Below are 22,170 nucleotides of genomic sequence, written 5' to 3'. Positions count from 1 at the left end.
AGGAATTGAAACCCAGGTACACACACTCTAAATTTACTGATCTGTTTGCTATATTAAGAGGAATCTGTGAAGAGAGAAAGAAAGAAAGAAAGAAAGAAAGAAGGAAAGAAAGAAAGAAGGAAGGAAGAAAAGAAAGAAAGGAAGGAAGAAAGGAAGGAAGAAAGAAAGAAAAAGAAAGAAAGAAAGAAGGAAGGAAAGAGAGAGAGGGAGGGAGGAAGGAAGGAAGAAAGGAGGATGGAGGGAGGAAGGAAGTAACTTTTTTATTGTTAAAAAAACTTCAAGAAATAAAAAAATAAACAAAAGAGGCAACTAAACCCAAGATAACCATGTAACTAAACCTGTTTACATTTTAAAAATAAAATAGTATTTCTATTATTGCATAGTAGAAAGAACGGGGAAGTTGGGACTCAGAATTGAGGTTTGTGATAAGATTGGTCTAAATGCCCTCCTAGACCCTTTCTATTGTGGAGATTTTATGATACTATGAACTCTGCCACTAATTATGTGACTTTCTCTGGACCTCCATTTTCCCATCTGAAAAATTATGGAAATTGGAGTGGATGACCACTAAGCTCTGTCCTGCTCTGAACACCAGGATTAATATTCCAATAGTTTTATCTTGTCCCTGAAAGAGGGAGCAGGGTCTAGAGATAGAAAAGACTTTAAAGATCATGTAGTTGAATTCTATCCTTTTACAGCCAAGGAAATTGATGCCTCGACAGCTCAAATGGCTTGCCCACAGTCACAGAAAGAATACTTGGCAGCTCTGGAATTCAAAGCCTGTTTCTAACTCTACTCTTCTAACTCCACAACAGTGTGCTGTACGGGACTACGCTCAGCCTTCCCCTCTCCCTGAAGTGTGAGACAACTGTTTCCACAGGGTTTTTAGCAAGCCTGCCCCAAGAGAGACTGGAAAAATTGAGTTGAAAATCCATCTTGAACTAGATGAGTACTCCAGCAGACATCCATATATCCAGCTTCATGTTTTTTTCTTAATCCTTGCCCTTCCTAAAGAAGCCCTCATCTCTGAAACCCACCCTGACAGGAATGCTGAAATTTATCCTGATTTCCCACCCCCTCTGTCTATCCCTGCCCCCAGATCAATAAGAATCTTTTCCCTGTGATCTCACATAGCACTTCATTTTCTCTTCTCAAATGTGCTTACCACAGAGAAAGTATGGCATAAAGGGTATCCCTTTGTGGACAATAAGCCAAGCTTAAAGTCAGAAAAACTCTACCTCTGATACAAGTGAGCTTTGTGACCCTAAATTTGTCACTAAATCTCTCAATGCACCAGGAAAATCTCAAAGAATGTCATAGGCAAGGAAGTTTCCCTAACAAGATATCCATTTACCAGTAAAATCACAGATTTACATATCCACACAAAAAGGGTGGAAAACCCATGCATTCATTGCAAAATATCATTCTGTGAGAATGGAGACCATATCTTAGCTAAACTTCATATATCTCTTCCAACCTCCCACCCCTACCTTTTGCACAGTGCGCTGTACTTAGTAGGGGCTCAATAAATGTCAGTTGAATGAACTGTATAATTTTACTTTAAAGAAATTTTTTTCCAACCTGAGTAGTAAATAAAGCTGTGATCCCAACCTCTTTACTTCCTTTCATAAATCTGCAATGCCCATGAACAAGCAATAATAACAAGTTACTACTACTACTACTGCCATTTATATAGTGCTTTAAGGTTTGCAAAATGACTTTATAATCATTTTCTCATTTGAGTCTTGAAATAACCTTGTGAGACAGGTGCTATAATTAACTCATTTTATAAATATGGAAAGAAGGCTAAGAGAAGTTCAGTCGCTTGCCCAGGGTCACACAGCTAGTGTCTGGAAGGAAATTGGAAACAGATGAGGTTAGAAGAGCTTTAAGGTCCCTTCTAGCTCTAAGTTCCATGTTCTACAATACCTTTCAGCTCCATGCTCTAAGTTCTAAAGTCCTTTCAGCCCTAGCATTCTGTGTTCTCAATCCAATCCAATAAACATTTATTAAGTGCCTGCTATTTGCCAGGCTCTGTACTAAGTGCTGGGGATACAATTTAGAACAAGAAAGACAAGCCTCTGCCTCAAGGAACTTACAATCTGAAGGGGGATCCAACACACAAAAGGAGGCAAGAAAGCAGAGGAGAAGGGTGGGACACCAGGAGATACCTTATCAAAACCAGAAAGGGGCAGCAAATGCAAAGTGGAGTGAGCGGAGAGTCCAGTTTCTGCCCTCTATAAAGAAAGGTATTGGGAGGAGTTTGGTACTCCTCCCTCCAGCCCTCCTCTCATAGGGGAGAAGAGACTAAGCAGTAAGTTTAGAAGTGTTGAGCTTATTCTGGAGGAGGGAGGAATCTTGTTCTGTGGAGTGGAAACCACACAGGGCAGCAGATGCAAGGTGGAGTGTTCTGAGGTGACTTCCATCACTATCATTCTATGATAACTTCATTGGTCAGGTTGAGGGGTACAGATTTAACTTTGGGAAAGAGAGGGAGAAAGGATGAAGCCAACGTCTAGCTAATATTCTCTCTCAAAATTTGTAGCCATTACATTCAAACTCATTCAAAACCTAAGCAATAGATTGAATTTGAAAAAAAAAAAGCAGAGTATCAGAAGCACACATTCTTTCCAGTTCACAAATTCTAAACTATAAAAACAGATTGAGCTTAAGTTTGAAAAAGGCTAAATGTCTAATCTGTTTCAGCATCAGTTTCTTTCTTTCTTTCTTTTTTTTAAGCAATTGGAGTTAAGTGACTTGCCTAGGGTCACACAGGTAGTAAGTGTCAAGTGTTTGGTAAGAGGAGGGATTTGAACTCAGGTCCTCCTAACTTCAGGGCAGGTGTTCTATCGACATCAGTTTCTAAACAAATTCGATGAGATTAGCTCCCCTTTGCAAAGAACATGAGTGTGGGGGCAGCAATTTTGAATGAGCAGATTTGCCTTCTTCCTTTCCACTTCCTCCTCTTCTGGTTTTTCCTACATTGGGTGTCTGGATAAATAAGAATTCCAGTAGATTACTTGTATACAGTACTCACCAGTCTGGCAGCAACCCTTCCAAGGGCAAGAGAAATTGAGAGGATCTATGCAATAAAGTAGTTTTATTGTAAATAACTAGAGTTATGATTTCAAAGGCCTAGGTCTTGCTAAGGAGAACACAAATTAAGCCAAGAAATTAGTTTGGGCTCCATATTTCTCTCTTAGACTGCAGAGAAAAAGAGAATAAATTAACTGAATAGTAAAAAATATCCTAGAAACTATAAGAAATTGCCACAATACTGCCTCAAATACTTAAAAACTTCTATCATGCTTTCCTAGTCTTTTTTGTGCTTTCCTAGTCTTCTACAAGTTAAATATCCCTAATTCTTTATATCAATTCTTGTTTAATGTGACCTCCAAGCATCTCACCACCCTGGACATGCCTCAGCTTTTTGATGCTTTTCCTAACTTGTGGTACCCAGAATTGAATATAATATTCCATATGCCATCCAGGGTAGAGTGAAATTATCACCTCCATCATTGTCAACATTGAATTTCTATGAGCATTGCCCAAGATTTCATTAGCTTTAGAGGCTGCTGTGGCACACTGATAATACTGACCAAAAACATCCAGATGTTTTCCACATGAAATACTGTTTGTCTATGCTGTGCATATCTTATACTTCTGCACTTGATTTGTTTGAACCCAAAGCCATCATCTGTTTTATATTTTATCTTAGTAGATTTAATTCATTGTCCTAGCTTGTGTAGATCTTTTTGGTTTCTAATGATGATCCACTGTGTTGGAGATGTCTTCCAGCCCCAATGTATTCTATGAAATTAAGAAGCATGAAGTTATACCTTTATTCATGCCATTGATAACAGTGTTACAATTCAGTGATCCTTGTTCCATTCATTCTCTGTATTGCATTCTTCCACCCTCCTACTTCCTAACTCAGGTTAAAATTCCCTTCTGCTTCTCCATCTTGTTTTTCTTTTGTTTTCCTTTTAAAGCCCTTCATCCATTCTTTCGAGTAACTCTTCATTCCCCCTGATAACCTGGATAATAGAGGATCATGCCTTTAGGTTCACAGTGATTCATAAATACTAATATTTGGGTCCAGTCATTCAATAAGTTCGAAACCCATCTCTCTTTACTCTCACCTATCTCACATCTCTTCATCTTGCCAATCACCACAGCAAGAACATCTGTGGCAAACATCTTGCTGGAAGCCAGGCATAGGACATATATGGCATTCCACTCATCTACCATGCCTTGTGGGAAAGGAAATTAATTTAGTCTGGCATGGCCTGTTCTTGATGAATCCCTGTTGGATTTTACTGGGTATTTCCTTTTTAAAATATTCACAAATCATCCTTTCCCTAGTGTGTTCTACCATTTTGCCAGGAATGGGAGTCAAGCTCACTGACCTTCAATGAAAATTGAGGCAAATGATCACCTTCAGTCTTGTGATACCATTTGTTCCTGAAGAGCTTTCAAAGATAAATGATAGAGGCTCAGAATATCACATCCACAAGTTCTTCTGGCACCTTGGGGTATAGTTTGTTTGGGGATGGTGACGTGGACTCATTGAGAACAGATAAGCACTGCCTTCGAATCCTTTCCAATTATTTGGGCTTTCAGCTCCCTGTTAATTATTTTTTTCTATTCTTCTCAACCCAGAGAACATTCTTTTTGGTTTAAAAAAATAGCAGTAGCAAAATAACAGTTGAATAATTCTGCTCTCTCTAGTCATTCCATGTAGTTGTCCCTTCTACCCCAGGCTGTGGTTAAATTACTCTTCCTTTTGTCCCTAACACAGTTCTTGAAAAAGCATTATATGTTGTTGTTAGTATTTATTGCAAAATGTAGTGAAGTGGAAAGCAGGCTAGCTTTGCATGAATGAAAGGAAGGAAGGAAAGAAAAGAAAGAGAGAGAATGAAAGAAAAAGTGAGAAAGAAAGAGATAGAGAACAGAGGAAGGAAGGAAGGAAGGAAGGAAGGAAGGAAGGAAGGAAGGAAGGAAGGAAGGAAGGAAGGAAGGAAGGAAGGAAGGAAAGAAGGAAGGGAGAGAGGGAGGGAGGGAGGAAAGAAAGAAGGAAGGGAGGGAGAGAGAGAGAAAGAGAAAGAGAGAGAGAGAGAAAACAGAGGGAGAGAGGGAGGGAAACTTGAAGGAAGGAAGGAAGAGCATTTATTAAGGGTTTAGTTTGTGCCAAGAATTGTACTAAGCACTGGGGATGCAAATAGAAAAAGCATGACAGTCCTTGCTGTCAAGGTATTCACACTGTAACTGGGAGAGTCAATATACAGAGAAAGTCCAACTGTATGAAGTATACAAAAGCCTGGACATCCTAAGAGTTCAGTGGCAATTTATGGGAGTCCTCAGGTCACATCAGTAAGTCAGATGACAAGGCATAGATGCAGAGCACATGGTAAGACCCACTGCCTGAAGAACAAGTGGCAGGGCAGTTGGTAAAGCCGAATGGACTTCCGTCTCTGTAGAAGGAATGGGTGATTCCTATCTCATCCAAGACTTATGAGCCATCAAGTAGCCCTCATAAGTTCTAGGTGACCTGGGACTGAGGAGGAAGGCGAGGGAAGGGAAAGTCAAGGAGGGAAGGATTTCTAACCTCCTAACCCTCCTAAATGAATTCTTAGTGGTCTGAGGCCAGGAGAAAGGGGAAAGGAAGAAGTCAGTGGGTAAAGAAGATGGATTCAAATCCAACTTGAGACACTGACAGCATCAATTTCCTTCTGTGTAAAATGAGGATCATAATAGAGCCAATCTCATGGGTTGCTTTGAGGATCAAATAAGATAAATTATATAAAGAACCTTGCACACCTTAAAGTGCTCTGTGAATGTTCTTCTCTTATTTTTTTTTCTTTTTGTGCTCTAGGTGGCAAAGCTCGAAAGAGAGAAAACCCAAGAAACCAAACGGATACGTGAACTGGAGCAGCGCAAACATACAGTCCTGGTCACAGAGCTCAAGGCCAAACTCCATGAGGAAAAAATGAAGGAACTGCAGGCCGTCCGGGAGAACCTGATCAAGCAGCATGAGCAGGAAATGGCACGGACGGTCAAAGTGCGTGATGGCGAGATCCAGAGGCTCAAGTCAGCCCTGTTTGCCCTCCGGGATGGCAGCAGTGACAAAGTAAGGACAGCGTTGACCATTGAGGCCCGTGAGGAGGCCCGGAAACTCTTTGACTCAGAACGCCTCAAGCTTCTACAGGAGATCACTGACCTCAAGTCAGCCAAAAAGCAAGTGGATGAGGCACTGAACAATATGATCCAGGCTGACAAAATCAAGGCAGGGGACCTGCGGAGCGAGCACCAGTCCCACCAGGAAGCCATCTCCAAGATCAAATGGGAATGTGAGCGCGACATCCGGAGGCTGGTTAGTAGAACCACTTGGCAGGGGCTGATGAAATCCCATTGTTCCTGGGATTGCTGTATTACCACAATGTCATGGTCATTGGGAAATGTGTCTCCCTATCACTGTTCCTCTTGCCTAGTGAACTGACAACCTTCCCTGAAAACACAAGGGAATTACATGAAATATACCACACACACACACACACACACACACACACACACACACACCAGAATTGGGTCTGTGGAATTAAAGTCCTTTGATTTCACCTTTCTGTCCTGGAAACTGTGCTCTATCAATGCTTAATTATACTAAGAGCTCACATTTCTATGATGCTTAAAGGTTTACAAAGGATAAAAATACCCAAGGATTTAAAGGCTTACAGTTATCCTAGATAGAAATTGTAGCCATAATGAAAGAAAAAAAATAAAATTACATCAGACTGAGAGGCATGAAGACCTGAGTTCAAATCTTGTTATCCAACCAACTCTTTGTGACTCCATTTTTTAAGCAAGGATACTAGAGTGGTTTGCCATTTCTTTCTCCAACTCATTTTACAGATAAGGAACTGAGGCAAACAGGGTTAAGTGACTTGCCCAGGGTCACACAGCTAGCAAGTGTCTGAGGCTGGATTTGAACTCATGAAGATAATTCTTCCTGACTCCAGGCCTGGTGCTTTAGCCAATGCAACACCTAGCTGCCTATTCATTTAATATGTGACCTTGGTCAACATATTGGTCGTTCTGGGTTTCAGTTTCCAACTTAATCAAAATAAGGTAGATAGTACAGCAGCAGAAGAATTAGCTCTTCAGTCAGAAGATTTCAGTTCCTATCTTGCCTTTGAAAATTATTACTTTTGGGGCAGCTAGGTGACACAGTGGATAGAGCACCAGCCCTGGAGTCAGGAGGACCTGAGTTCAAATCTGACCTCAGACACTTGACACTAGCTGTGTGACCCTAGGCAAGTCACTTCACCCCAATTGCCTCAAAAAAAAAAAAAAGAAAAGAAAAAAAAAGAAAGAAAATGATTACTTCTGTGGCCTTGGGCAAGTCACTTAACCTCCACAGACCTCAATTACCTCATCTGTAAAATGAAGGAGGTGGATTAGATGATCTCTTTCTAGATCTATGATCCCTACAATCCTAGAAATTCATGACCCTATGAACACATTATTATAAAACCTTTAAGGTTTATGATTTGCTTTCCTCTTCTCTGTGAGATATCTAGTGCAGCAGTTATCCCCATTTTGCAGATAAGGAAATTGAGGTCTAGAGAAATGAACTTAAGTTGCTCAGAGTTACTCACCTAGTAAATGGCTGAGCTAAAACTCCAACACAGGGTCCCCTGACTATCTAGCTTTATTCCCACTGTACCATGATACTTCTCACCAAGCATGTTTCTATAAGTATTTATAAACTGATTCCTTTTGGCCCAGATGTCTATAAGTAGTTGTCTAAATAGAGATAGCCAAGAGCACTGAACTTTGATTCAGGAAAGATGGGCTTGAATCCTAGCCTTGCCACTTACTATATGACCCCAGACAGGTCACTCTTTTTCTCTGAGCCTCAGTTTCTTCATCTGCAAAATGGGTTCAATACACATTTTTTAGTACTAATTACAGGATACTAATACTTTTTTTTTTAACCTAACTCACAAGACTGCTGCAAAAATGTGAAGTGTTTTACTTACCTTAAAGCACTTTGGAAATGCTATTATTAAATAGCTATCTCTTCCCAAATCATTTTGTCTTTGTGAGTCATTAGAGTTGGATTATTTTTAAGGGTCATTCCTGTGACTTTCAAAATGCCACTGAGAATGTCTTAAGTAGATTTTCCTGGTCAGCTGTCTAAGGACTCACACTTAAAAGCAGCCAAAAATACATGAGCTCAAATCATTTAAAAATAGAAACTGCCCTCCCCAAAGAAAGTTTCCAAGATGAAGGCTGTATTGAAAGCAGAAGAATCTTTAACAGCCAACCATCTGGTAGTGTATTTTCTAGGCTTAGCTGTACTCCTAAAGAGATGCTCCTTCCTGCTAATATGATTCACCAAGAAAGAGACATATGGGTCCCTTACCCTTATTTGACAATAGAGCCAGCGTAAGCAAAAGCCATAGCACCCATGGTGACCTTGAAAAGAAGCTTTTTAAGCACCCTGTACCAGAGTGTTTAGCATGTGAAGCCTCAAATTAAAGTAAAATCAAAATTGCCTTCAGTCATTAGAATGTACTTTATGGTCTTCCCAACTTGTTGATTTCTTTGGGAAACCTATTTCTGGGGCAGCTAGGTGACACAGTGGATAAAGCACCGGCCCTGAAGTCAGGAGGACCTGAGTTCAAATCTGGCCTCAGACCAAACACTTGACACTTACTAGCTGTGTGATCCTGGGCAAGTCACTTAACCCCATTTGCCTAAAAAAAAAACCTATTTCCTAGATGACATTTATAGATTTTAAATGAGGAATTCCAAAGACCTACACTCAAGACAGTAACTAGGTGCTGTATCAGATTTAAATTTTAAATCTAAAAAGTCGCTATTATAGGTTTCCTTTCTTGACATCCTCCTGGAATGCCTTACCTGGAATGCACAGAGGTGACCCTGGCATATCTAAGTCATTACAGTGGAAAGCTAGCTATGGCAGGCTCTACCAGGCTGGAGTGTTTGCCTGGATAGGTTCAGTGACAGACCATGAGTCCTTCATCTGAATACTAACCCAGCTAAGTGCAAAGAGGCCCCTTTCCAGAAGTGGGGACCCCAAAGAGGTTTTTTTTTGGCCACAACCACTCATAAAGGCAATCTCCTAAGTCATGGAGGAGCTGGGATCTATAATTGGTCTGAGGGAACACCCAGGCAACTGAAACTGTAATCTAAGAAGTCATGAAATAAGTATAGTTACCATGGAGTCAATCTGCTTTTTTTGACCCAAACATGTCCAGCCTACTGTGTTCTGAGATGAATCACAATTTTTGAATATTGTTTTTATTTAATTTGGTTTTTTTTGGTCTAGTGGAAAAAGCTCTGGATTTGGAGTTAGAAGTCTTAGTCTGAATCTTAGCTCTGCTACTTATTACTGAGGTTACCTTGGGCAATTCCTTTCTCCTCTCTGGGTACTAATTTCTTCATCTGAGAAAAAAACAGGGAGTTGAACTAGATGACCTCTGAGATCCCTTCTAACTTGATAGCTAGGATTCTTTTTTCTAACTTCTTCATTCACGGTTCTATTTAATACAATTGCTAATACCCCAAAGCCACAAAAGCATGTAGATAACATGGGCCCTGCTCTGTCCTTGGCCTTCGTAATGACATTGGCTGGTAGAAAGGAATGTAGGACCATGAACTCTGAAAGGGTCAGGTAAGTAGAAGGAGAGAGGAAGCAATGTTCAATGGTTTGCTATTCAGACCTTTTTCAAGGTCAAATCCACAAGTGGATCCTGCCATTCATCTACCATTTAAAGCATTTCTTTTTGCTGACTTCCATCCATTGGGCACCAATGGGACCTTCCTTTTATGATGAAAATTATTCCCTTATCAGAACTTTTTTTCTTTTTTAAATCAAAGCAGAAGGGTTTCTTTCATGATCCTTATAGACAAGGCCAGGCCTATAGAAGTCAAAGTTCGTATCGGTCTGCCCCAGTCTCCCCATTCTGTGATTCACATACCCACATACAGGGTGCTGCCTTCTTTTCTCTTTTCTCACATAAGATCTCACATTTAGAGCTAGAAGAGATCTTAGAAGTTATTTAATCCAATCCCTAAAATTATTTTTACATTTGTGTAAATGACAGATAAACCTTAATTTTTACATTTGTGTAAATGACAGATAAACCTTAAAGTATTATCTCTCCCCCTTCTTTCTCTCTGGCATTTGAATACAAAGAGAGAACAGTCAGTCTAAGGTAATGAAACCTTCAGAATGGAATTTACCAGCACCAGCCAGTGGGCAGGGGGAAGGACTTGAGAAGTCAGGGACCTTCCTGGCACCTCTGATAGACCCTGGGGAGCTGGTTGTCCGTTCCCCCCGAGTAATATATGTCAGGCACAATAGTTTAGTGGCAAGTGAACTGATTTTGGTGGCAGAAGAACTGGGTCTTAATCCTGGCTCTGCCCTTTATTAGTTCTGTGATCATGAAGTCATCTCACTGAACCCCCAGCATATCTTGGTGTTTGGAACATGGGGTTCATAATATCTGCCCTACCTAGGGCTACGTGAGGATCAGTTGAAATAATGGACCAATTTTTAAAGCTGTACAGAATTTTAAAACTCAGGTGGAGTATGGAGAATGTTTGGTGTAGAATCATAAAACCTAACTGCATGGTAGAGTGGAAAGAACACAGCCTCTGCAGGCAGAGGTTCTGGGTTCAAATACTATCTTTGGCACTCACTATCTGTTTGACATCGAGCAAGTCACTGAATTCTCTAAGCCTCATTTTCCTCATCTACAAAATGAAAAGGTTCCCCACTCCTGGATTAGATGATTGCTAAAGACCCTTTCAGTTCTAGCACCATGACCCTAGACATATCACCTCTCTGAGTCTCATGGTCCTCATTTGTATGATTAGGGAGTTGGACAAGATTATTATTGTTATAATCATCATCATTATCATAATCTAGGTGATGCGGTTGATAGAACACTAGCCTTGGAGTCAGGATGATGAATTCAAATCTGGCCTCAGATGGTTACTAGCTGTGTGATCCTGGGCAAGTCATTCAACTTCTTTTTGCCTCAGTTTCCTCATTTATAAAATGGTGATTAGAAGACTTGGGTTCAAATCCTGCCTTGGTCACTTACTACCTGTGTGCCCTTGGGTGAGTCATTTACATTAGCCAGACCTCAGTTAGCCTCTCTGTAAAATGAGGCCACTGGTCTTTGTGGCCTCTAGGGGTTTCCTTCCTACTCTAAAGCCGTGCTCCTCAAATGCTGCAGTATATCAATCAATGAACCATGTCATCTGGGACCTGCCCCACCTCCCTTATTACCACTAACTCTACTCAGACTTTGTGGTGTAAGGGCTAAGCTTGTTGCTAAGCTTCGATTCTTCTGGGACATGGAAAGGGAAAAACGACCTCACATCAAGATCCCTCCAGCCTCTCAGGACTTTGAATTTTTGTGGGGCCCAGAGTCACATTAAGCCATCTCGGCTTAGGAATGTGACTCTAATCAATCTATACCTTCCTTAGTTCTAATGACAATGGCCAACATTTCTATAGTGCTTTAAACTTTACATTGTGTTTTTCTTATAATGGTCCTGGGATGTTGTGAAAATAAATAATTTTTTTTTCTGAATTTGCGATTTCGTCAATGAAGGGAATTCCCAGTGAAGAAATGCTCTCTACCAATGGAGATCTACCACTGCCCTCTAATTTAAGAGTGGCCAAGGACACTGAGAAGCCCTGGCTTGTGTAGAATCATTAGAAGTTGAATTTGAACCCAGGTTTTTCTTGAGGCAGGCTCTCTAACCACAATGCTGACACTATATTATACAGTATTGACACTCAAATTAATTATTACTGTTTCTATTTGACCAGCGAGGAAAATGAGGCTCAAACAGTTGAGATGATTTGACCACAAACACATGGGAAGGAAGGAAAACAAATATTTATTAAGCATCTGTTATGGGCCAGACACTGTGCTCAGCTCTTTACAAATATGATCTCATTTCACAACAACCCTAGGAGTGGGTGCTATTATTGTCCTATTTTATGGTTTGAGGAAACTGGGGCAAACAGCAATTAGATGACTTGCCCAGGGTCCCACAGCTAAAAAGGCAGATCTGAACTCAAATCTTCCTGACTCCAAGTCCAATGCACTACACTACCCTGCTGCCTGATAACCAATCAGTGTTAAATAAGGCTTTCAACCTTATTTTTGATGATGAGACCAGTGCCCTTTCCATGACACCGCATCATCTATTCACAATTATCAGATACTGGGCAAAGCTAAGATCTTGCCAATGAGGAGGTGCCAAGTAAGATAGACTGGGACAAATTTCAAAAGGGTTAGGATGGCTATATTCATAATAAAGAATTGTTTTATATAATGATGATATAATGATAATGATATAGATATATATGATGATGATATGTAATTAATGATATATAATCATCATCATCATCATTAGAACATTTTATTATCATTAAAATGCCAATTATAACTGTCAGTCAATAAGCATTTAGTAAACATTTACTGTGTTCTAGGCTCTGTGCTAAGTACTGAAAATACAAACAAAAGCAAAAGAGGGTCCTGGCTCTCCAGGAGCTCACCACCTAATGGGGAGCTCACAGTCTAATTGTTAACATTGACATAACCTTGTAGAGTTTGTAAAAGGCTTTACATCTCTGTTTCATTTGATCTTCACAACCATGTGAGGTCAATTGTACATGCATTATTATCCCCTGTTTTAAGTGAGAGCTGTAGGGAAAGGAATGAGCATCTATATATGTGCCCAACACTGTGCTAAGTGCTTTTTACAAGTATTATCTCATTCACCCCATTTTATAGTTGAGGAAACTGAGGCAAACTGAGGTTAAGTAATTTGCCTAGGCATGCACAGCTAGTAAGTATCTGAGGCCAGATTTTGAAATCAGGTTTTCCTGACTCCTGGCCCAGCACTCTAACTACTGTGCTTCCATCTGCCTCTAGTCAGGAAAACCTAGGTTCAAATCCAGCCTCTGACACATACTGGCTATGACATTCCCTCATTCTTTCTGCCCCCCTCCCCTATCCCCACTCATCAAACTTCTGAGTACCTCTGTTAATTTTCTATGACCATAAGCTGTACTAGCTACATGATCCTGAGCAAATCACTTAATCCTGTTTGCCTCAGTTTCCTCATCTGTAAAATGAGCTAGAGAAAGAAATGGCAAACCACTCCCGTATCTTTCCCAAGAAAACCCCAAATGGAGTCACACAGAGTCAGACACATCAGACATGACTGAAAAACAAAAAGATCAGATGCAGTTCTGTTTTTTGACACAAGGTGTTTCATTAGTCATTCCATATACCAGAGGTGGTGCGGTGGATAGAGTGCCAGGCTTGGAGTCAGAAAGACTCATCTTTCTGAGTTCAGATATTTACTAGCTGTGTAACCCTGGACAAGTCACTTAACCTTGTTTGCCTCAGTTTCCTCATCTGTAAATGAGCTAGAAAAGAAAATGGCAAACCATTCCAGTATCTTTGGCAAGAAAACCCCAAAAGGGGTCACAAAGAGTTGGACACGACTGAATAACAACAAAACAACATACCGGCGAAATCACAGGTACAGTTTTAAAAAAGGGGGGGAGGAATTATAGAAGAGAAAACAGAGAGGCAAACAGGTTAAGAGACTTACCCAAGGTCATACGGCCAACAACTAGCAGGACTGGAATTCCAACCCAGGTTTTATGATTCAAAATCCAAGGGTCCTTTCCATTATGCTGCAGTTCTCTCATTATGTCATGGTATTATTACTGTGGAAAGTGGCTTCCTTCCCTCCAAAATACACATATATACAAGCAAACAGTACTTTGAACACACATTCAGTTGTCTGTATGAACTACCTCGTTGTTGCTGTTTTTAAGTCCTTCTCCTACACCTAATTAAAATGTACAATTCCTTCCTTCCTGAAACAGAACATATAATTAGAATCAAAAGACCTGAGTCTGAATCCTGCTTTTGCCACTTATTATATTTATATGTCCCTGAGTAACTCACTTTACTTCTCCCTGACCTTCATTTCCTCATCAAATGAGCAAATCTCTGTGAAGCACTTAACACAGTGCCTGGTACATAGTAGGTACTTAATAAATGTTTGTTCCCTTTCCTCATATATGAAATGAAGGAGTTGGGTTAATAATAATCTTTAAAGACCCTTCCCACTATACACAGTCCCATGATATAGATAACTTGTGTAGTGGAAAGAATTCTGAATTTAGGATCATGAGACCTGGGTTCAAGTCCCAGCTTTGCCACTTCCACTATGAGCTTGGGCCAACTCCTAATTGGTTTTTGCAAGCAGTGGGTATGTTCCTCTCCCCAGGCCAGTTTACTGATCTGTAAAATTCAACATTTCAGCTTATTGATATCTAAGGGCCTCTCTCTATATTGTTAAGTTCTCTAATCCTTTCATATGAATGTTATTCATTAAATTCTCCACATTATTCAGTAGCAAAAGAACTAGTAATCAAGGAAAACAGGTTAATCTCTCATTACTGCTGTCCTTGCAGTTTTTGTTGTATGGGAGGGAAGCATAATGTGGTGGAAAGAGCTGGATTTGGAAGCACAGGACTTGAGACCAAGTCCGTAGTCTGTCTCTTACTTTCTGTGACTCTACTATTTACTATCTGTATGACTTTGGGCAAATCCCCTCCTATCTCAGTGCCTTAAAGCTGAGGATCCCCAAGAACTCTTCCAGGTCTGTCATCTTGTGACTCTGTGACCTCGACTTGTTTCTCCTCTCATTCAGATGGATGAAATCAAGGCCAAGGACAGGATTATCTTTTCCCTGGAAAAAGAACTGGAGACCCAGACAGGCTATGTCCAGAAGCTCCAGCTGCAAAAGGAGGCTTTGGATGAGCAGCTCTTTCTGGTGAAGGAGGCTGAGTGCAACATGAGCAGCCCCAAACGAGAAATTCCAGGAAGAGCAGGAGACGGCTCTGACCACTGCGGCAGCCCTGTAAGTCTGGTCCTGGGGACATGAGCTCTGGTGCCATTTTTTATTTGCTCTATCAGACTTTACAGTTTGCCTGTTAGGCTCTTTCTTATCCCCATCCCAGCCCCACTCAGTTCACCTCAGAGAATATCAATCCTACTTCTCCCTACCAAAACCACTACCATCCAGATAATGGGGGTTTCTAAACTCCAAGCAACAGTCTGGTCAGCATCCCATTAGCGTGCCCCAGGAGACTCACAAATCTCTCTTCCTATCTCCTATACCTGTGGTTTTAGCCCCAGCACACCTGCCTGGCTTCCAACCTGTGGTTAGAATTAGAAGTTGGAGGCAAAAGACTTTGCCTCCAGCCAAGACTGGTAATTTTCCCCTGTGGGAGCAGTCAGAATGGAAGTTGGTCAAAACACTCATAATCTATAGGGGTGAACATTTATCATCCATCGTTGATTCCAAAAAGGGCCATTAGTGGATTGTAACCTTTGGAATGGCTGCCTAAAAGCTTATAGTCCAATTTAACTACCCACTAAATTCCCTCAATGTCTATCATTAGTAAAGAAATTACTTTTAGGACTGCAGTGCTGGAAATGAGTATATATGTTTGATTTATTTTTTATATGAGACCTGTCAGCTCATCTTACAAATCATTTAATACTTGCAATATACTGAATAACCAATTTTAAAAAAAATTGTTATTTTTAATATCTCAACTTGAGTTCTACTCTAACACCACACAGTACTATGAAAGTGACCTTGGGTTCTCAAGGTTACAGCAATGGAGCCCAAGTTCATGCAGATTTTAACCAAGATGAAAAAGTTCTTAGAAGTCTGCATGTCTGACATCTGAGGACCAGTCTAGTTAAGCTGAAGGAGTTTCATCAGTGAGTTAGGCATAGGGTAAGAAATTTGGAGGTCACAACCACAGACTGACTATCAAGCAGGAGAGAGGTTGTAATCTGCACCACTGAGAGGAATGCCTCATATTTAAATTGTTCTAAGAGTTTCCCCTTTCCTAAGAGAGATAAGAGGGAATTTCTTCTCCCAAATGTCAAAATCTGGCCTTGACTGGATGGGAGAATGGTGGAAAGAGATAATGGAAAGATCTTTCCTTTTTCCTCCCTGACTAAGAAAAGGTATGGTTATCACTCTTCCATTCTGGGAAGAGAAATGAGCAAAGATTTTATTTTCCTGAGGACTGATGAAAAGTGTTTGGATTTTGTTTTGTTTACAGGACTTACGAAGAAACCAGAAGAGAATAGCTGAGTTGAATGCCACCATAAGGAAGTTAGAGGATAGAAATACATTGCTTGGAGATGAAAGAAATGAGTTGGTGTGTATTAAGCCAGTTTCGCTTCTCTTGGGGGTCTCAGATGCTTCAGGTTAGCTTGAATAGTAAAAGAACAAACCATAATCACTTACCTCACTGTAAAGGGTCAGTGTCCATAATAGTTAGCTAAACATGGCAGCTAGGTGGAATGAACACCAAGACTGGAGTCAGGAAGCACTGAATTCAAATCCAACCTCAGATACTTCCTAACTGTGGGACTTTGGGCAAGTCACTTAACCCTATTTGTTTCAGTTTCCTCATCTGTAAAATGAGCTGGAAAAGGAAATGCAGACCACTCCAGTATCTTACCCAAGAAAACCTCAAGTGAGGCCATGAAGAGTTATACTTGCCTGAAATGACTGAACAACAACAACAAAATGGGGATAATAATAGCATCTATCTTTCAGGGTTGTTGTGAGGTTTAAACGAGATCATATTTGTAAAGGTGTTAGCACAGTGCCTAGCACATAGTAAGAGCTAGATAAATGCTTATTCCCTTCTTCCATTTAATATAGTTGCTGGTAGATTCCTAATTTCCTTCCCTTTCCCTTAAATCCTCCAGTATAGCTTGCCATCAGTGCTTTCTCATGTTAGGAATAGGACCTTAGACTCTCAAAGTCTGTGCCCGTGGAAGACAAGTTCTGGGAAGTCCTACCAGGAAGTGAGGTGACAGTCAATCGAATGATGGATTTGGAGTCAGGACAACCTGATGTCATATCCTGCCCCAAATGATTACTAGCTGTGTGACTCCAGACAAGTCCATTAACCCCTCTCAGCCTCCATTTCTTAATCGGTAAAATGGTGAGAATAATAACATCCACCTCACAGGCTTGTTGTGACGATCAAATGAGGTAATATGCATGAAGTGTTTGTAAATGTTAAAGTTTACATATTTATTTAAAACAAATGATAACTTATTATTATTACTATCAAGCTATAAAGGTCTCCAGTTTGACAGGTTATTTGCCTGTGTTCTGGGAACCAGCTTAGCTAGGATTAGAAGTTGGTGACAGCTAGGTGGCTCAGTGGATAGAGTACTGGCCCTGAGGCAGGAGGATGTGAGTTCAAATTTGACTTCAGACACTTACTAGCTGTGTGACTCTGGGCAAGTTACTTAAGCCTGATTGCCTGGAAAAAAAAAAGATAAAGAAAGGCAAGAAGTCTGACCACCAAGTAAAGAACTTTTCAGTCCCAGTGACTTATTAAACCATCTCAGGAAGCTAGATGACACAAAGGACAGAACATTAGAATTCAAGTCAGGAAGACCCAAGTTTAAATATTGCCTCCGAAACTCATTAGCTGAGTGACGCAGGAAAACGTCACCCCCTTTCAGCCTCAGCTTACTCATTTGTAAAGTAAGGAGTGCACTCCATGGCATCTAAGATCCCTCCTAACTATAAATCTATTATCTTCTGATATTTTAAGATGGGGAATTGTTGTGATATGCATGACCAGAGTGCATATCTTTGAAGCATTCCTTCCAATATCTGACATTCCTGCTTGCAGTGCCCTGTGACCTCAGTCAAATTTGCAAATCAAATTATATGTTTGCCATTTGGGAGGAAGATATATTAATAAGTTGGGGGCACTCTAAAGTATAAATCGGTAGAAAGTAAGCTTACAGAATCACATTGGAAGAAGCCTTAGAATCCATCTAGTACGATCTCTGTCTGAACATGAATCCCATCCTGCCTTTGCCTCAAGACCTCTGGTGAAGAAGATTCCATCCTCCAGAGGTGAGCCATACATTTTTGGACAACTTTAATTGTAAGAAATATTCCCCCTTCCTCCTTATATCAAGCCTAAATCTGCCTCTTAAAACTATTTTTCCTAGTTCTGCCCAGTCTCTGGGGTCAAGAAGAACAAATCTAATCTCTCTTCTATTTGAAAGTCATTTAAATACTTAGGAATAGCTCTCAGGTCACCCTAAGTCTTCTCTATGAAAACATTCCCATTTCTTCTATAGATTCTGATGTAACATGGTCTCTCACTTTCCTGGCCCCCTTCCTCTGGATATGTTTCAGCTTTTCCTTCCTAATGTGTGGCATAAACACCTGAAAAGGGTTTTCCAATGTGTTCATACTCAGGCAGAGTACAGCGAGAGCTCCTCCCACGTCTTGCCTTCTGCATACTGTGCCTATTTTCATGCAGTCAAGAATAGTATCCGCCAAATCAGCTGCTAGGTCAGAATTTATTCTTATTGAACTTGAAGTCCCCAAAAGCATCTTTTCTCAGGAACTGCTCTGTAGTCATGTGGGGCCCATTTGTACTTGTAAAGTTGATTGCTTTTGGTTTGTTTGTTTTTTATCCAAATGTAGGACTTTACATTGATATCTCTTAAGTTTCATCTCATAGAATTCATCCCATTGAAATATTATTGATTCTCGATCCTTTTATCCACTGGGGCTTGCTCCCCCTCCTAGCTTTACACGTTTGATAAACATGCTATCTGTGCCAACATGGATAAAAATGTTAAACCTCACAGGACCAAGGACGGGTCCCTGGACACTCCCTCATCCCATATATCCAGTCCAAGTGTTATACATTCTACCTCCTCAATATCTTTAGTATCCATGCCTTTCTCTCTCCTCACACCACCACAATTCTAGTTTAGACTAATCACTCTTTGTCTGGACTGCTGCAATGGTACTCCCCACTTCATGCCTCTCCCTCTTCTAATCCATCTTCCATATGGCTACCAAAGAGACTTTCCTAAATCACAGGTCTGAGTATTTCATTCCCTTTCTCAGTAAACTTTTAAGGCTCCCTATTGTCTGTAGGATAAAGTGTCAACTCCTCTTGTTGGTATTTAAAACCCTTCACAACCTTCCTCCTCCCTACTTTTCTAGCTTTGCTATACTTCACTCCCTTTCATGTTTCCTGGGATCCAGCCAAACTACCCTTCCTAGTATTCCTCAGATACAACATTCTATCCCTTTCTCCTGTATAGCCTTTGCACAGACTATTTATCTCCCATTCCTTGAATTTATTTCTTCCTCAATTCTATCTCCCATTATCCCTAGTTTCCTTCAAAACTTAGTAGTGATTTAAGTTCCAGATATTATACAAAGCCTTTCCTTATTCTCTCATAAGCTAGTGTGCCTCCCCCAGCATTTTTTTTTTACCTCATACTTATTTTATATGTATTTTGGATATACTTGTATAGCAAGGTTAATTAAGGTCAACCACATTTCTTTGTATGTCACCCCTCAGCCTACCATTTGACTTATTGTTATGTTTAATTCTTATTATCCTAAGCTCAAAAGCAATCTAGAGGCATGGTTAAATAGTTTCTTATTAATTAATAAAACTGCAACTTCTTTCTCACTAATTAATCAATGGACTGAAACCCTCACCACAGTTTATCAATTATTTATTGAATAAACTGAAGAAACTTATTTTCCAAATAGTACTCATTTATTAACAAATAAAATCATTAGTAAAGCAAAGACATAAATAACCATAATATTTTGGCTGTGAGAAAGTTCATAGTCAAGAGTCACCTCAAATCTTCAATATAATAATAGATGGCTTCTCTTCACTTCTAAAACCATAATTTCACCACTTTCTTTGCTATACTGATTAAAGTCTCCTAACAATTTTCTTCACATTTCTCCTCAAGATAAAAGTGAAATTGAGACTCCCACAAAATAAATTAGGCAAATCCTATTTTTGCCCTTTCTTCAGTCATCATAGGAAAGTCTTTCCAACATACACTGTACTTCACAGTTCTTCCCAGATTCTTCTTAGAATTGTCTTTATAATAGCTCTTTAAAATATAGCAATTAAAACAGCCTCAACAAAACAAAAATGTATTTCTACCTTCTTCTTTATCTCTTCCACAGACTCCTCATAGATCCTCCTAGGTCCAAGATAAAACATATACATTCTGCCATAATCCATAGGGAGAAGCACCTCATAACAAGACCTTTTTCAGTTTATTTCAAACTGCCAACAGAAACCATCTTTTCTGAAACATTAGGTTTGGCGCTTAAAGATGCACTTGCAGGGGCAGCTAGGTGACGCAGTGGATAGAGCATCAGCCCTGAGGTCAGGAGGACCTGAGTTCAGATCTGGCCTCAGACCAAACACTTGACACTTACTAGTTGTGTGACCCTGGGCAAGTCAATTAACCCCAAATGCCTATAAAAAAAAAGTACACTTACAGTGCCTATAGTCTCTATAGGAGTGGCACATGAAGTACTTATATTTGTACGTCAGTAAATAAACATTTACTAGATATTATGTGCATATAACATTTATTAAATGATATATATGTGTGTGTATGTATGTATATATGGAAAATAAAATACCAAAAAAAAGTTTTTTTTTTTAAAAAAATATGGTCCCTACTCTCAAGGTGCTCAGAATCTTAAAGGTGGAGACAACATGTAAAAATTGTACATTTAAGATATCTATGATATAAATGGAAGGCAGTCTCAGAGAGAAGGCACGGGCCATGGAAAAAGGAAATTGAGGGAACCAAGAAGGACTCCTGCAGAAGAGGGCATTTAAAGTGAATCTCAAAGGGAAATGGGGAAGCCAGGAGGTGGAGGTGAAGAGGCAGAGCATTTCAAGCATGGAGGATGGCCGTTCAAAATGATATGAAGTCACGAGATGTAATGTCACGTATAAGGAAGAGCAAGAAAGCCAGTGGATCATAAAATATATGAAGAGTAAAATGTAGGAAGACTGAAAAGATAGGAGTGGCCCAGCTTGTGAAAGGGTTGAAAAGTCAGAGGATTTTAGATTTCATCCTGGGGATAATAGGAAGCCACTGGAGTTTATTGAGTAGAAGAGTAACATAATCAGATCTAACTTTTAGAAAAATCACTTTGGCAGCTGAGTAGAAGATATGTCAGAGAGAGGAGAGATTTGAGGTGACAAGATCAACCAGAAGGCTATTGTAAAAGTCCAGATGTGAAGTGAGAAGGACCTGCACCAGCATAGTGACTGTATGAATAGAGAAAGGAAAAATATACCAAAGATGTTATTAAGGGTGAGATGACAAGACTCAGCAACAGATTGGTTGTGAGGGTGTGAGAGTGAGGAGCCGAGGGTGATAGTGACGTTGTGGGTAATGGAGAAGATGCTGCTGTCCTCAACAATAGGATCTGAGTTTCTTGAAGTCAGAAACGGTTTCATTTTGGTGTTTGTGTACCCAACACTAGCATATCCTGGCACACAGTAGGCACTTAAGAAATGCTTATTGATTGATTGACTGTATCTGTAAAAAAAATGTGTGTGTGTGTGTGTGTGTGTGAAACAGAGCTCAAAGCCATATATAAGCCACTGCCAAAGTTTTTTAAAGGAACTGAGGGTCTTTAGCCTAAAGAAAAGAAGACTAGTGATAGCTATAATTGCTTGTCTTCAAGTGTTTTAAGGGCTATCGAATCAAAGAGGAATTTGTTCTCCTTAATCCCAGAGGGCAGGACTAGGAGCAAAGGTTTTAAGCTGAACATAATTAGATTTATGCTTAATAGAAGGAAAGGCTTCCTAACTATTGGAGCTATCCAAAACTGACTACATAAGGTAGTGAGCTCTCCATCAGTGGAGGTCTTGAATAAGAAAATGAATGAGCTTCTTTCACGAATATCATAGAAAAGATTCCTGTTCAGCTATGAATTAAACCAAATTATCACACTGGTTCCTAACAACTATGAATTTATGTGAGAGACAGAGAGAGAGAGAGGCAGAGACAGAAGCAGAGAGATAGAGACAGAGAGACAAAGGCAAAGAGACGGACAAAAAGACAGAGAGAGAGATAGAGAAACAAAGACAGACAGATGGAGAAGACAGAAAGAGTCAGAGAGACAGAAGCAGAGGCAAAGGAGATAGAGGCAGAGAAAGAA

General features: G+C 40.1%; 1 protein-coding gene across 1 annotated transcript in view; it reads left to right on the top strand.

Moving 5' to 3' along the window:
* LOC114027765 (janus kinase and microtubule-interacting protein 2-like) overlaps window positions 1-22,170 on the top strand; it is an 87,378-nt gene that overhangs the window by 1,003 nt on the left and 64,205 nt on the right. Inside the window, exons 2-4 of the mRNA XM_027841896.1 lie at window positions 5,876-6,373; window positions 14,791-15,000; window positions 16,223-16,321. Coding sequence (XP_027697697.1) covers window positions 5,876-6,373; window positions 14,791-15,000; window positions 16,223-16,321 — 807 coding nt within the window. The remainder of the gene's footprint in view (window positions 1-5,875; window positions 6,374-14,790; window positions 15,001-16,222; window positions 16,322-22,170) is intronic.

The sequence above is a fragment of the Vombatus ursinus genome, unplaced genomic scaffold (assembly GCF_900497805.2).
Source record: "Vombatus ursinus unplaced genomic scaffold, bare-nosed wombat genome assembly UNPS02014863.1, whole genome shotgun sequence".
NCBI classification, from domain to species: domain Eukaryota; kingdom Metazoa; phylum Chordata; class Mammalia; order Diprotodontia; family Vombatidae; genus Vombatus; species Vombatus ursinus.
This window is presented reverse-complemented; position numbering and strand designations above follow the sequence as displayed.